The following is a 16,533-nucleotide window of genomic DNA, read 5'->3' on the forward strand; positions in this document are numbered from 1 at the left end:
CTTCTGCTCAAAGGAGAAAAAAGGGGAGCAATTAGTGAAGAACAGACCAAGTTGCACTATTTAAGCTACTGAGAACAGTAGTCCCCCAATCTGCATTTTCTCTTTCCATGGCTTCAGTTATCTGAGGTCAACTGCAGTCCATAAATATTAAATAGAAAATTCCAGAGATAAATAATTCATAAGTTTTCAATTGCACACCTTTCTGAGTAGCGTGATAAAATCTCACACTGTCCCAGTCCATCCTGCTCAGGATGTGAATCAACCCTTTGTGCATCATATCCAAGCTGAATATGCTACTGGCCCATTAGTCATTTAGTAGTCAACTGGGTTACGAGATCGACAGTCATGTGCATATCACATGTGCAGTGCTTGTGTGCAAGCAATCCTTATTGTACTTAATAATGGCCCAAAGCACAAGAGAAGTGATGCTGGCAATTCAGATATGCCGAGGAGAAGCCGTGAGGTGCTTTCTTTAAGTGAAAAGGTGTGCATATAAATACATAGGGGGAAAAACATAATATATATAGTTCCACACTATCCTCGGTTTCAGACATTCTATGGGGGTCTTGGAACATAATCCCCACAGAAGAGGAAGGACTGCTGTACTACAGATTTGAATAGGAGGATCTGAGCCAAATGCTAATCCTCTGCTTGTGTGCTATCTAAACTGAGACTACAGTCAGCTTTAATTGAACACAAAATCTCTGTTTGATCCTAAGCAGAATAAGGTTTTCATTCGCTAGTAAGTGGATTTTGGATTTCTTCCCAAAAGAAGCTAAACTTTACTGGTAGTTCCAATATTATCTTATTCAAACAAAGGTCTGGAATGAATATTCTCTGGGGAGATACCAACCTCTGTGGGCAGCAGAATCAGTAATTTAAATACAACTTTAAGCTGCAAACATAGCCCTAGTTATCTAGGCAGTTGGTCCCACACTTCACAAAGCACTAGAGGTATCTTTGAAATCTCTAGTTTCAAAGAAAGGAGCAAAGCACAGAGAGCTGCCCCCCACCCCCCACCCACACATACCCATTCCACCTATATTTCATGTATTGGGCTACTATATGAGGCATTGTCTAAAAAAACGGTTTTAACTACTTTTAAATATTTGACCTCATCGTTCCCAGCCTGAATTCTATTTCTTACGGATTTGTTTCTTGTGAACATTATAGTTTTGAAATTTCTAGGCCTTTCAGGAACTAATAACAAAGGATAAAAAGAGAAGAGACATATGTGAACACTTCTGCTGACTTGTTATCATGACATATTTTTGCAAAACTTATTTAATTTATTTAGAAACATCATAGTGATGCTTGTAAAATAGATCCTCAATATGTCTTGAGTAGTGAGATTATATTAGTAAGTATTTTTGTCTCCCTGGCAGTCACAACCTGTCTGTATAATTGAAATGATTTCTTCTTTTTTTTAATCATTTAATTTGCTTTCTAATTCTTCAGACTTTTTTATTGTGTGAATATATCTGTTGTCTGAAAACAACACTCAATATTTCTATCTAGGTCAACATACGCAGAAAAAATGATGAATGACTGACAAGACCTGGTAAGTTTGCATATTACAGCTTCACCACAACTTTATTGTTATCAGAATCCTCTCAGCAGTCCCACTTCATCTGTCAAATATTCCATGGGGACAAAAAAAGAGCAAAAGCATGTGTAATGTGCTTGCTGTTAATTATAAAATCCAACTTTTTTCTTTCTGGTAGATCAGCTACTTAAGTAAAAATCACATCTCTAAAGGAATAGTTAAGGGTTCCATTCTAAATAAAATATTCTAAGAATTTATTTCTCTCAGCATCCGTTTCTTCATTTTCCAATTCATATTTCTTCATGGCAACAAAATAGAGAATAAAAGTTTCTCCTAGAGCGTGCCTCAGACACTGATCTTCCTCCAGTGCCACAAGGGCATCTTCCAGTTTCAAAGGGATCTCAGAAGGCTTTGACTGATAAAGCTCTGTGCTGTCATCTGGAGCAGCCAATGTACCGTCACTGCTTTGAAGTCCATCCAAGCCTGCAGCAACAGTCGCGGCCAGCACCAGGTAAGGGTTTGCTGTTGCTGAGCCCAGTTTATTTTCTATCCGGGTTCCTCTCTCCCCATGACACTTGATATTAAAAGCACAGCTGTTATCATTATATCCCCATGTTGTAGGCACACTCTCCTTCTGGTCTTTACTCTCTTTGGAATAACGCTTTCGGCAGCTAACAGCAGGAGCCATCAGGCAGCTGAGAGCAGCAGAGTGCTTCAAGAGTCCTGCCAACCATTTTTTCCCAGTGATCGTGAGCTGCTCAGTTCCGGAACTGCTGCAGAACATGTTTTTCTTCCCATCAACATCCCAGAGACTATGAGACAAAATTCCTGAATTACAGAATCCAGTCTCAATGAAAAAGCTAGTGATGTAATTATGTTTCTTCGCCACTTCTTTGACACCTGTTCTGAGGGTAAATGCATTATCAGCTGAACTGATGCCAAATTCGGGCAGAAAACATATTTCCATCTGACCAGGCCTGGTAGAAGAGGAAAAACTCTCAACATTGGCTCCAGTGTGATACAAACCATTCACAAGTTCCTGGATGAAGGGCTGGTCATGATTATTTAGCAATGTTGAAACAGGAAAAGATATGGTCTTTGAATTGATAATTTCAGGGACACCAAAAATGCAAAAATCATAGATGAAGGCAGAGAGCAGGGAAAAGCCACAGTCCTGCAGCTGGTCCAGTTGCCGCTTTGCAATGTACCTGGGGGACGTCAGCAGAGGCTCACCAGTCACAGTGAACGTGTCACATATCACTCTTGCTGTTCTCTCAGCCCATGGCAAAACTCGAAAGGTTGATAACTCTGGCATCAGGACTATGTCACTATTAAAACACGTTGCTCTTATGTGATCCACTTCATTGTCCTTAGGATTTGGTATCAATTCAAGATAACCTCGGGGCATAAAAACACCATGGGTCACTTTTTCCTAAAGAAGTTAAAGGATAGAGCAATTTAGTTTCGAAACTTGAAAGCAAGAAGTGGAGGGGGGAACTTGCTGATGAGGAAAAAAAAATGTGTTTCACATCTGTTGGTCAACACTACCTTAATTTCAGATAAATTTTAAATATTTTAAAATAAAATCCTAAAGATATTTTTAAAAAATAACTCTTAATATGTTTAGCCTTGAAGTCTTCATACGCTCTTGAATCTGAAAATAGCAGTCATAAATAAAAGGTAGAATGAGAAAGAAAGTGGCTTTACAGCAAATGACAAAGGTAAAGTAAAACTATATGGAATTATTTGAAGTGATCATAACCAAAAGTACTTCTTAAAGCACTTTTAGTTTTATGGCATAGTTCCTAATACTTCAGATAAGGCTTTCTTTGGGCTTGTTCTATTGGAATCTCCATAGTTAGCTGACTCTCAAAAGTCTACAGTAAAGAATTCCTAGTCCGTCTCACCCGACTTTAGTCAGTCCTACAACACACAGGATAGTTGTCCTAACACCAGAGGGGCCAAGCCTGCTGACAGCCGCACTCTTCTCTTCATTCACTTTTACAGCCTACTTAACAATGAACTACCTCACAGACTCAAAGAGTCCCAGAAACCTTGCCTGTGGATGTGGACCCATATCTCCAAAGTTATCATTTCCAAAATGTGGTAGCCTTCCAGTCAACATGACCTGGGGTCACTACATATGACTTCTATTCCTAGCTCTTCCATTAATTACTTGTGTGAAGTTAGGCAAGTCGCTGGACTATGTGCATCAGCTTCCATGTCTGTGAAACACACATAATAAACTAGGTGACTACTAAAACACTCTCGAGCAATATACTTCTTGGGGTCAATGGATTTGGTCGTTTATTTAGCTTTTGCTATGTGCCAGACAACAGGGACGTGGTAAGGTTTTAAAGTCAAATAGACACATAAAACAATTTCTAGAAATTGTGTCATGGGAATATCAAAAAGGCTTCATGTGTTGAAGGTTACATTAATGGATGGAGAAAAAGCTGACTATAAAGTTTGGTTCCAGTGATGTCAGTGAGTATCATGATGTTAATAAAACATACTGACATCCTACAAGCCAAATTGCTTCTTGTACTACCTCCAAATCGCAAAGAGCATGGCTACCCAGGAGAGGTTGGTGCTAGCAGAGGCAAGCTACTAGTTTATTCTTCTGCCTTTGTGTGCCACCCTTCTTCACATTCCACCATCTCTATACGTATTGCCAAGTGCCATTTGATTTGGCTGATCCAAATCTCCTTTTACCTGTAATAAACTTGAGTAAGTCAAGCACTTCTCATTTGCCTGTTTAATTTTTCAACTCATTCAAGGACCTGTCTGTATAAACTGTACACACACACACACACACACACACACACACACACACACACACATACATTGTGGGATTTTAGAATACTAAACATGAAATCCTTTCGTTCAGATTTTCACTGTAAGAAATAATGTTATTTCCCTACTTGTCAATTCCTTAGTTTGAAAATTTGTATGTTAGTTCTGCATATATCGAAAATGGGGGGTAATGTATTTTATTCATGAGACTACCTAGAGTTGCTGCAGTTTAAATCTGTGTTTGTATTCACTTGGCTGTAAACAATAGAAACTAGCTTGTTACCATTTCACTCCAATAGTCCTTCACGAATTGACAGAATAGTAAAAAGTCACAACTTCAGGTTATTTAATCAGTATTTTTCTGAGCACTCTTTTTTAATTGTCATTTTCTTTATTCTTTTTTGGACATTCTGGATTCAAACAATTCTTTATTAGTGGTGGCAAATATATAAATACATAAAAACAGATCTTGTTCATGACAACGATTGTTAACTTAAATTGTGTTTATAAATATAAAGCACTAGGACAACTTCATACTCCAATATAGAACACCAGGGACTCAATAAAAATTCTTACAGAATAGCTCAAATCTCTGATAACTGAAATTTGGACCACAGTAAAGGTCACCTTTTGAAATAACCAAAGAATTGGTTATGAATTCTATAGCAATGTATCATGTTTTGATTAAATCAAAGATAGAAAGAACCTACATTATCTGCATATAATTTAAATAAACACCAATTCTTTGGTAAAACAGAGATAGTATAAGTTGTTTGTAAGTTTAAATAAACTAATGTTTGAAAGGCATTTAGCACAGTGCCAGGCACATGGTAAATTCTCTAAAAGAAGCATAAACCATCATTATCAGAAGTTCCCTGTTTGGCCTTTTCCCATTTCGTAACAATCTTTGCCTGTTTTCTTAGTAGAAGACTTGTTTTAAAAATCAACATTTTTTTCAATTTTATAAGAAAGAACACTTAGCTATAATTAATAATAAAAGGAAATATAAAGGCCAGAGGCAGAAATTTCAGTAAAAAAAAAAAAAAAAGCACTGGAAATGGAAGTGAGGATTCTCTGACTGACATCCCAGCTCTACCACTAACTGCCTGTAGTATTTTTAAAATGCTTTCCTTAACTTCTCTGGGCCTATTCCCTTCATCTGTAAATGAAGAAGATGGATTATATTATCTTTTATATCCCTTTATGGTCTAACAATAATTTTCACATTAGCATTTTGTTTTCCACAAATAGAAAAACAGTTTTAAAATTATTTTATAAAGTTTGAAATTACTTTTTACTAAGCCATTGACAAATTCAAATTATTGACTGCACTCTTTGTTTATTGAATTTCCCATACAGAGTTGCATATATATATATATATATATATATATATATATATATATATATATATATATGTTGTTTAGATTGGTTTGCACAGATGAAATTATTTTTAATGTCTAGTCACAATAAATTTTCCAAAATCAATTATTTAATCTTAAATTATAAATATTCATGATGTAAACTCTTGTTTATACCTTTACAATCTCCAAAATAAATCTAAATCATTTTGTTAAAAAAATATATAGATACTGTTTGGTCACTAAATAAGAATAAAATAATAATAACTAGATAATGAAAGGGGTAATGAAATGTATTAAAAAGTGGGGGCTAAGAATAAATACAGCAATTGAGATGAAGTATAATGAGTTATATTAAAATATTCATGATAGATGAACTTTTCCCCCATCAAAACCTTAAAAAAAGAAAAAGTGCTTCTTATATGTGGGACGTTGAACAAGATAATGGAAAATATTTTCAATAGCAGTTTAAAATAAGAAGGCAGACATTTTCTCTTTATGTCAATTATATCAATCCTCAACAAATGTAGGGAACATATTAAATTATATTTTCATAAAGACTAGAGTAAGGTTTAAAATATGTAGTTTTAGATGCCATTAGTTGAATAAATGATTAGAATTTGATAAAAGCTGAATAGCAAACAGTTTCATATTGAGGTCTCTGGCAAGTGGCTGAAGTGCTAGTTATGTTTTCTTATTGATTGAAAGAAATTCAAGTGAATTAGATTCTGGGCCTGTCCACAATAAATTTCACATTTTGTTATCAAAATTAACCAACATGTGCTCTTGCCTGGATAAAAAGGAAATAATATCTGTAGATCTAAAGAATGTTTTAAGAAACAAGTTTGAATCTGTTGGAATTCTTTGAAAAAGTGTTTTGAAGACGCCCATTTTTTTCAAACATAAAGCAAATTAGAAAATTATAATTTGATATGAAAGTGATAAAAGTAAGATGTATTTTAAAAAATAAGCTTAAAGTATGCTTAACTTTTATACTTTTGTATATAATACTGACTGGTGTCTCTTCCTAAGAAGCAATATTTCAGTAGCACAATAAATCTGTTATTAAAATAAATACATGACATAAACTGAAAAACAATCTCAGAAAGTCTCCAAACATATTCAACAATGCAATATTTCTTGATATCACTATTTTTGAGAACTTAATATTAATTAAGTCATCCAACAACAATAGGGTATTTTCTTATCAGAATTAGAAGGGATGTGCTTTTTATCTAGCCAATTCTTTCTATTTAATTAATTTTTTTCCCTTTATATTTACTCCTGGGTCTTCTGTTGCAATTTTCTTATGTCAAACAAAATATAATCTTCATAATTGCAGTAAAATAAAAAATATAATTCTGTGGAGGGGAATTACTCAAGGCAGAAGGACTAAAATTACCAGTCTTAATTAGTTTTATATTTCTATTGGGTAAAGAAATTGCTGTTTGGAAGCTGAAAGTATATGTTCAGCTCCTCAGGGAGCAATAATGTGTTTGGGGAGGGACAAGGGAAGGAGCAAAATAAATTATTGTTTTTCAACTAAAGTTGCTGTATAGATTACAATAAAATAACAGAGAGTAATAAGGACCATTTGCTTGCTAATGGTCATGAAATTACATTCAAGCATAACTCTACTTGGAAAACTCACTTGGAAAAAGTGTGCAGGGATACTCTTAGACCTGGACACCCCATGCAGATCTGTTGCTTCAAATCTCACAAACTGAAGGTGATTTTTGGTCATCTCTTGTTTAATCTGCTTCATTCTAGAGGAGAGTTGAGGTGCAGTCGGAATTTGAGTGCTGTTGCTGGTGTTATCTGTAAGATAAAGGATGGTTCTAGAGCATTAGATCATTATGAACTGAGAACTGAAAGGAAGCTAGAGAGTAGTGAATTGTTCATTATGATTATTAACAAAAGCATCACACAGATGGTGCCAAAAAAAATGTATATACATTTTAAGAAAGGAAAAAACTGTATTAAAGTTGTAATAATATATACTGATAAGAAAAGATGAATACAAGTTATGTGCATACATTTTTTGGCACCCCAGTATATTCATGTCATTGGCTTAGATTAGAGATATTACCTTTTTTACTCTGCCTTTACCATATTCCCAAGAATATTGTCTCTAAGAGATTATTTATCATTTGGGACTGGGTGAACGTTAAGATTATTAATATAAGCATATAGCAATATCATATCTAAGTACTTACCAAAGATGCCTTTGCTTATGAAAATTAGAATATATTTATATAACTGGACAGCTTTGTCACCACATAAATCTGTACATAGATGACTACCATTAAAAATATTTTGAGCTTCTTGAACAAACTGGTAATACCTAAATTAAAAGTTCCTATATGTTTTTTGTCTTGTTTTGTTTGCCAAAAAGGCTTTATATCTTTATATTGGCATCTGAATTGAAGACATCTGCATCTTTCTGTCAAATTTAAGATTTATATGAATAAGCAAGCAAAAAAGTGTTTGTCAAGATTAAGAGTATAGGAGATGAAAAATCTAGACTGAGTACTCAATTTTAAAATTAGAAAGCTAAAAAAATATATTATTTTCAAAAATTTTAAGATAGTCTTCAAATTCTAAAACTTTAGAGTCAGAAGAGACTTTGGAGATAAACGATCTCATCCAACTTCAACATGTTAGCTTAAGTCCCAGAGGGTACAATGAGGTTCTCCAAATAATACTCTCAGTTCATTGCCAAAATTAAAACTAGAATCTGAATCTTTTGATTTCTAGTGGGTGGTTCATCACCATAAAATGACTGAATATGTCTAAATCATATAGAAAGGTCAGGAAGATAGTATTCATCATAAATGTTAGCTAATGTCCCAACTTTTAGGAGAGTCAGCAGACTGTAGTAATTCTGCACAAACACTGAAGCCCATCCGTCTCCCTCCAAATCCTGCCTTTGCCCTGGCAACTTTCTTATCCTCTCTGTCTCAGCTTTCACATTGACACAATATACCTACAGGCTTGGTATGACAATTAAGCAAGTTATTTATTTAACAATTCCTGGAAGACAGTAAGCACCATATAAGTGTTTCTTAAATGCATAAAGTGAACACAATTACTCTAAATCTAGTAATGGTATCACGAACATGTCTGAATCTGAATACCCATCAATGTGTCACATCACTGGCATCGAACAGCTATGATTTTAAAGTGATACCTGGGTAATCTTTTTCAATGTATAATTAAGCTTTAAAAATAAGCATAAAGATTGACAGCTTAAAAACATAGATTAAGTACATTTTAAGTACATGAAGCATGGAGGAAAACAAATTACTGGTTCCACCTATGCAAATTCATTAGAGATAATGTCCTGTCACTGATACATTTGGCTACTCTGAGACTCCTGAGGGTTTATAACTACCTTCCACTTAACACAAACAATTAAGCTGTAGCAATTAAAATATTTCATGCTAAATTAGCAGTTGTTGTATTCCCAACTTATTCTGAAGTATTGGGTTTTCTGCCCAAGTTGAATAATGTTCCTTAAAGAAAATAAAATGTACAGGTACTTTAAAATATAGAAAATTTCAGATAATCAGTATTCTAAACATTGCAAGCAATTATATATAAGCTATAAATATTTTAATGACATAAACAGTCAGAATACATCTCCTATTAAAGGAGTGAGGTCATTTTGTTTGTTCACCAGTAATATGATCACAGGTAATCTTACTGGTTCTTTGCCTTATCTGTATCTTCTAAAGTTTCTATAATAAATATGTATTATTTTAAAATAAGAAAACAGTGATTCACTCAAGATACATTTTTTTTTAATTACCACTATTATTTATACTGGACATAGATCTAAGAAGCAGTCAGAAAAAGCCCTGCCCTCATACAGCTTTATATTATTGAGTAACTATAGATAATAAATATGCCATAGAGGTGAAATAATTTACTATGGTGAAAAATGTTGAAAAAAATGAACAAAATATTATCAACCACCTGGAGTATTAATTATATGAGATTTGATCACAATGTGGACAGGTCCAATCACTGATTCACTTTAAGATCATGAAATTGCACTATGGCTGCATAGCAAGTGTATGTATTAGTTTGCTGAGTTGCCATAACAAATACCACAGACTAGGTGGTAAGAAAATTATTTTCTGACAGTTTGAGGGGTATACATCCAAGATCAAAATGTGTGGAGGGTTGGTTTCTTCTGAGGACCTTTCTCATTGGCTTATAGATGTCTATCTTCTCTCTCTCTCTCTCTTTCTCTCTTTCTTTCTCTGTCTCTCTGTCTCTCTCTGTCTCTCTCTGTCTCTCTCTCTCTCTGTCTCTCTCTCTCTCTCTCTCTCTCTCTTTCTCTGTGTGTGTGTGTGTGTGTGTGTGTGTGTGTGTGTCCCCTAATCTCTCCTTCTGATAAGGATGCCAGTCATTTGGATGAGGGGCCACTCTACACAGCTCATTCAACAGTAATAACCTCTTTTAAAACACTGTCTCCAAATACAGTCACAGTATGAAGTACTATAGGTTAGGACTTCAACATATGAACTTTGGGAAGACACAATTTGGTCCATAACAATATACCATCTTGGTCTCATTTCCTTCAGAATTCTTATCACCACCTGCCATATTGTATAAGCACGTATTTATTGTCTGTCTTTCCCCACTTGCATGTCAGCTTCAAGAAAGCAGGGGCTTAGCTTTACTTGTTGCTGTATCCCCAGTACCTGTAGCAGTACAGACATATTACAGGGACTCAATGACTTTATTAAGTGGGTGTGTGATTTGATTAATTATTTATTTAATTAATTAATACTGTGTGTGTAGACCTTGTCTAATTAACAAGCAAAAATTGACATCACATATTTGGCATGTATCCTAAGTACCAAAAAGTATAATTCGTTCACCAAATATGCCAACCCTCTCCAATCTAATTTCATTTTCAAGGCAGTAACTAATCTTGTTGCATCATTGTCTGAATCTCTTTTCTTCAAATAAATCATACTTGTTAGTTACAATTAAACTTTTTGGTCAGCCCCTCCCAGTTGCACATGATGAATAGCGGGCAGATGATTCCCAATTCAGGTGCTCATTTGTTTTGCTTACAGTGTAGTTCCTGGGAGGTGTTCTCCTTTCCCATCCCCTAAGAGGACTAATAAATTAAATCAGTGTGCTTTTATAGAGGAAGTTTTATTGCTGTAAGTGTTTAGAGGGAAAAATAAGAACACACACACACACACACACACACAACCTCCATGCTCTGTAGCAACTAGGAGGCCTGGGAGAAATGTTGCCTGTGTTCAGTGACAATGAGGACATATTTCAGTTGTGGAGAGAAAGTCATGGTCACTTATAAAAGACAGATTGAATAGGCATTTTAGCTTTCAGAAATATCAATTCAAAAAGGGAAGAGTACACGCTGTAATCCATTTAACTCATGAATGCCCGGGATCATCCGCCATGCTCCTTTCCCAGGGCCAGCCCTCCTTCATCCACATGGCCACTCCACAAGCCACCCTACTAATGCAAAAGCATCCCACCCTCCAACCATATCACAGTAGCCCAGCAGTGTTAGAAAGCCCAGGGGGCAGAAAAACCTGGTACAAAACAGGGACAAAAACAATAAAATGTGGAAATATGGGCATGGGGGTGGGAGGAATGTGACTTCTTTTTGAAAAAAAAAAAGTTATTTTTTTAAAACTCAGAGTAGTTATTCCAGAGAAGAAAATACCATGTTGTAATATGTTACACTTATTTTGGGGTTCATTCTTATACTTATTTTTAAATTATGTATTTGACATACATATGAAGATGGTTTGTTTGGGGTTGTAAACTTCTTGGTGCTAAGGGCCTATAAAAACTTAATCTAGCCCTGGGCCAGAGAGAGAGCTTCTGAATTAACTAAGGTGAGTCAGTAACGGCACCCACACTCCCAGTTGATCTGTGCAAAGAAAGCTCATGACACAAGTTCTTTCCTCAGATTTTTTGACTTGAGACTAACAAATGGTAAATTGCATCTCTCCTTTTTGGCTGAAACTATATAAAACAAAGGTCACAAAATGTAGAAGAGCCAATATCACCAACAGATGCTTTCTTATTAGTCTTTCCATCATTTAAAAACTTTTAAAAATTAGTTGACACTTAAGCATCAGAAAATTTCATGTAAAAATCTTGAGTTCAAGCTTATCTTGAAAAAAACTAGATTTGACAACATCAGGTGGATATTTCTCCATAGCAACCGTTGGCTGGAGCTCTGAGGTGGTTTGGAACAGGCATGCATCCTCTAATTCATGGCTTGGCAAACATTTTCTGTAAAGGGCCAAGACAGTAAATATTTGCAGCTTTGAAAGCCATTTGGTATCTGCTGCAACTACTCAACTATGCTATTGTAGCACAAAAGCAGTCATAGACAATACATAAATATTAATTATAAAAACCAGTCAACAAGCTGAATTTGGTCCCTGGGCCATCATTTGCTAACCTCTGTTCTAGTTTCTCACAGCCAGCACCACTCATTTTCTTATACCAGCCCACCTCATTCATTTTTTATCTACCTGGCCCCTGTGGCACTTGTGTTGCTAATCCCTGATGCTTAGGGGCTGTCAGTGCTCTGCTCTTCGTGGAGAAATTCATGAAGCCAAAGCACAAAGAAATGCAGAGACGAAAGGTGGTGTGATAGGCAGAATAGAAAATCCCAACAATTTTCACACTCTAGCCCCTGGAACCTGTAGACTGTGTTAAACTGCATGGCAAAAGGGATTTTGCAGATGTAGTTAAGGTTATGTATGAATTTTGAAATATGGATATTGTCTTGGATTATCCAGGTGGTCCCGTAAAAGCAGAGAACTTTCTCCAGCTGTAGGCAGAAAAGAGATATGGAAGAAGGGGAATTCAGACAGATTCCAAACCTGAGAAGGATTTGATGCATTGCTGCCTTTGAGATATAGAACCAGAGAAAGGTTTCTTGGAGGTAATGACCACCCCAGTTGACATGCAGCAAGGAAAAACAAACCTCAGTCCTACAACTGCAAGGAGTTAGATTCTCCCAACAATCTGAATGAAGTGGAAGTGGATAGTTCCCTAGAGTCTCCAGCTAAGAACCCAGATGGCTAACACTGATTATGGCCTTGCAAAACCTGAAAAAGAAAAACCAGTCCAGACTTCTAAGATACAGATCTGGATAATGAATTGTATTCTTTTAAGATACTAAGTTTGTGATAATTTGTTATGGTGGCAATAAAAAACTAATATAGGAGTATATATGGAGTGTTCACTCCCAGACTGTACTTCTTTCTTAGGCTCTAGGTGTAGTAAAAATTTCACCTTACCCAAGCAGAGTTCTAGCCTTTACCTTTGGCCCCTGGAAGGTAATCTCTAAGCTCTTGGAGTTTCCTGCCTAACAAAAGTGTCTTTGTTTACCTGGGGCTTCTGGCCACACTAGAAAATGTAGCAATGTCATTTATTGTTGAGTCACATGGTATCAGCTTGACCCCCAGCAGGACTGGAGACTGAGGTCAGTTATATGGACAGTTGGCTGTGTAGCCCCAATAAAGACTCTCTGGACACTAAGCTCAGGTGAGCTTCTCTGGTTGACATTACTCTGTGCATATGGTCATACACTGTTACCAAGAGAATAGTGTTGTCCATGACTCAACTGGGAGAAAGCAAGTGGAAGCTTCATGCTTAGGGCTTTCGTGGACTCTCCCCCATGAGTCACTTCCCTTGGCAGATTTTAATCTGTATTCTTTCACTATAATAAACCTTAACCTTGAGTATAATTGTTGTCAGTGAGTTTTGTGAATCCATATAGAGAATTATCAAAACTAAGATTAGTCTTGGGGAACTCCAAAACTTGCGATTGGTATCAAAAGTGAGGGTTACCTGGGGGATACTGTCCCTCTACCTTCACACCCTACTATATTTGTGCCTTTCCAAATCTTGTTTGTTCAACCCTTTTATCATGGATTCCCTTGTGGAATAAGGGAATAACTTCTTTTTAACTAGTTTCTACAATTTGGCCCAGAGATTTTTAACCAATACATTCATAGTCCAAAATAGCCATATCACTATTAGTAAGCCAGAAATTTAGAATAACGAAATTTCACTTTTAGAAATGACTTGAGTGACCATCCATTACAACCCATCCCTTTTCTAGATAAGCAGACTAGTGGGTAATGAAAACTGTAAAACACTTTACAAATGATAGCTATATGAATTCTCTTAAGTGTTCCGACTCCCAGGCTAGCATTCTACAACCAACATCACATTATCTCTAATTCAAATACAAATTTAGGATTCGTGGCTGGAATCATATGTCAGTTTATCCCAGAGTCCTTACCAGTAGAACTGGAGTCTGGGTTAAATTCAGCACCAGGAGCACTGGCTGATGTTTTCAAGAGCGAAGGTTTTATCACTATTGTCTGATTCTGGGAGGCCTTGTCATCTTGTGGCAGATGAGATTCAGCAGAACCAGGTCCCAGAACTGGTTTGCTCATATCCCCCAATTTGTGGCACACCATTTGTTTTTTGCTCCTTTCTGTAGTAACAAAGAAAAATGTTAAAATATGTTGCCATTGTTTTTAACTGTCTTCCAATATTATATGGAGAGGAATGCTTGGGAGAGTAATTTATTCCTAAGCAGCGACATACCAACTAAGGGGCAGTGGGAGTAGCCCACCCTGGTTGCAGACCATAGGGGATGAAATTGTGTGTAAAAAATTTAAGAACAATAAAATCTACAAAAAGTCTGACTGCTTTTTATTGTTGCAAAGTATTGGCTGTTCCCACTGCCGCTGCCTTGGAACACCACTGGTCCTGGGGTTGAGTCCGTTGTCCAAATTAACTTCTGTTTCCATCAATGTTTCAGATCCACCAGAGTCTTGTTGGAATCCAACATGTGGTATGGAAACGTATTCCACGTCTTTATTGTGGACTCCCAAATCCTCAGTCATGATCTTTGTATTTATTCTCAGAGCAAATATGGGCTTCTCTTCTTACTTATATGTTCCGTCTGCTGTAGTCTCTCTTTTCTTTCCCCTCTACTACCTCCTATTTCTGCTCCCTTTAAGTTCTGAATATTAAGGTTGATTGTTTTTATATATTTACATTCTAATCCTATATTTACCATTCTTCATGTTGCCTATGTAGAAATACATTTTATTTCTTTGTGTTTGCTTCTCCATTAGAAAAAAAAGAAAATGTCTTATGAAAAGGGGGACCAAATTGAGTTTGTCATTGACCACATGTTCTTGAGGGATCATAGCAGCAAGATACCTTTTGAGTTGGATATATCCATTTCTCCCATTTCAGTTGAAGAAATATGTGGTTTAGTGACTTTCTTTCTCATTCTTCTTAATTTATTTATCCTGCTGGCTTCAGTTTCATTACCATCATCTCTTGCATCCTGTAATAGTTAATAAACAAAAAACCAAATAACAGATCATGTACACAACTAAATTTGGATGGCAAGAAGGGATGATGGTTGGATAGCTAAATTTTAAAGTGATTATAGGATACTTTTATAACAAGGCAAATTTTGTCATTTCCACATCTACTTGACTAATTCAAAATTACAAGGTCCAACATTCTGCTGACAGGCTGGATTTTCTGTAGCTCCTTTCATATGTGATACAGAAAATATTAAATAAATTAAGATCTTGTCCAACTAGTCAAGATTTCTATCTGTATGTTTTACTCTGGGGTGTTTTACATTATTTATTCCTAAAAAATTTTACCAAACAAATTTCAGCTCACACATCTTTTTGTGATTTGTATCTTTTTTAGGATCTCTAATGTTTTTAACAAGAGGTATAAGTACCTCAGAATTTTATTATTTTCTCTTTACTTCCTGACGCTTATCCTTATTGCATCAATATTTACTGTACTTCAAAAAAAGCACGTCATAAAAGGCTATTTGGTGATCATTTTATTTTTTTTATTAAAGTCTTTATTAATTTCATATTTCCTCTGTCACCAATTGAATAAACTTTAAAAAAAAAAAACTTTTCATAAATAGCCATATCCATCTAAGATTAGTCATGGGGAACTCTACAACTTGCAATTGGTATCAAAAGTGAAGGTTGCCTGGGTGATGCTGTCCCTCTACCTTCACACCCTACTACATTTGTGCCTTTCAAACCTTGTTTCTTCTAAGATTTCATATGGAATTTTTTTCAGATGATGAATACATTTAGTTCTATCCTTTAATTTTCAAAAATATTTGAAAATACAAATGCTTTGAATAAAAGCACTTGGGCCATTATTTGTTTGGTGTCTTATCTTTTCTGCTTCTCGTCCCCAAATATAATTTGACCAAGTCTAGTTAAATTCTGTAGTTGCCACCATTAGCCACCCACTCTGAGTGGCAACTCCCAAGTGGCAGTTCATCCTGGTGTTGGAGGAAGGTAAGAGGAGTGTTCAGGGTCAAGTGCAGAATAATTCCCAGGAGGCTGGGAGGCTTACAGTTGGCAGGCCTTCACAGGGGCTGCCAGTAAAGGAGCACAGCAATTTCCACTATACCGTGCAACCCAATGGGGAGGTCCGAGGGTGTCACACTGCCCGTCCAGATCTTGAACACTTCTTTGTATTGTTTGCTGATTGAACCCGGAAAGCCTTACTGTGGAAGGGATCTACAGTGAAAAGTGGTCGTTGCCGATTTTTGGATGACTTTTCGGAGCTCCTTCTCCAAAGCAACTAGAATTTATTTGGTTAAAAAGCAACTAATATACCACAACTTCTTTATCCATTCATCTATCGAAGGACATTTTGGTTGTTTCCATGTCTTGGCCACCGTAAACAAAGCTGCAATGAACATTGGAGCACACGTGTCTTTATCTCTAAATGTTTTCA

The 16,533-nt window shown here is 36.0% G+C and overlaps 1 protein-coding gene across 4 annotated transcripts in view; it reads right to left on the reverse strand.

Moving 5' to 3' along the window:
- Positions 1-1,566: 1,566 nt before the first annotated feature.
- The window catches only part of LGSN (lengsin, lens protein with glutamine synthetase domain), a 127,775-nt gene continuing 112,808 nt past the window's right edge, over positions 1,567-16,533 (reverse strand). For 2 of the 4 annotated variants that reach the window (XM_074333996.1, XM_074333997.1), the window contains 4 exons: positions 14,959-15,088; positions 14,024-14,221; positions 7,352-7,518; positions 1,603-2,978 (listed from right to left, as the gene is read on the reverse strand). In XM_074333996.1, the coding sequence (XP_074190097.1) occupies positions 1,779-2,978; positions 7,352-7,518; positions 14,024-14,221; positions 14,959-15,088 (1,695 nt within the window). In that variant the 3' untranslated portion in view covers positions 1,603-1,778. Of the gene's footprint in view, positions 2,979-7,351; positions 7,519-14,023; positions 14,222-14,809; positions 14,934-14,958; positions 15,089-16,533 lie in introns of those variants that run through there. The other 2 variants (XM_074333998.1, XM_074333999.1) reach the window with 2 other exon arrangements.

This window comes from Rhinolophus sinicus, linkage group LG05 (assembly GCF_036562045.2).
Source record: "Rhinolophus sinicus isolate RSC01 linkage group LG05, ASM3656204v1, whole genome shotgun sequence".
Classification (NCBI taxonomy): domain Eukaryota; kingdom Metazoa; phylum Chordata; class Mammalia; order Chiroptera; family Rhinolophidae; genus Rhinolophus; species Rhinolophus sinicus.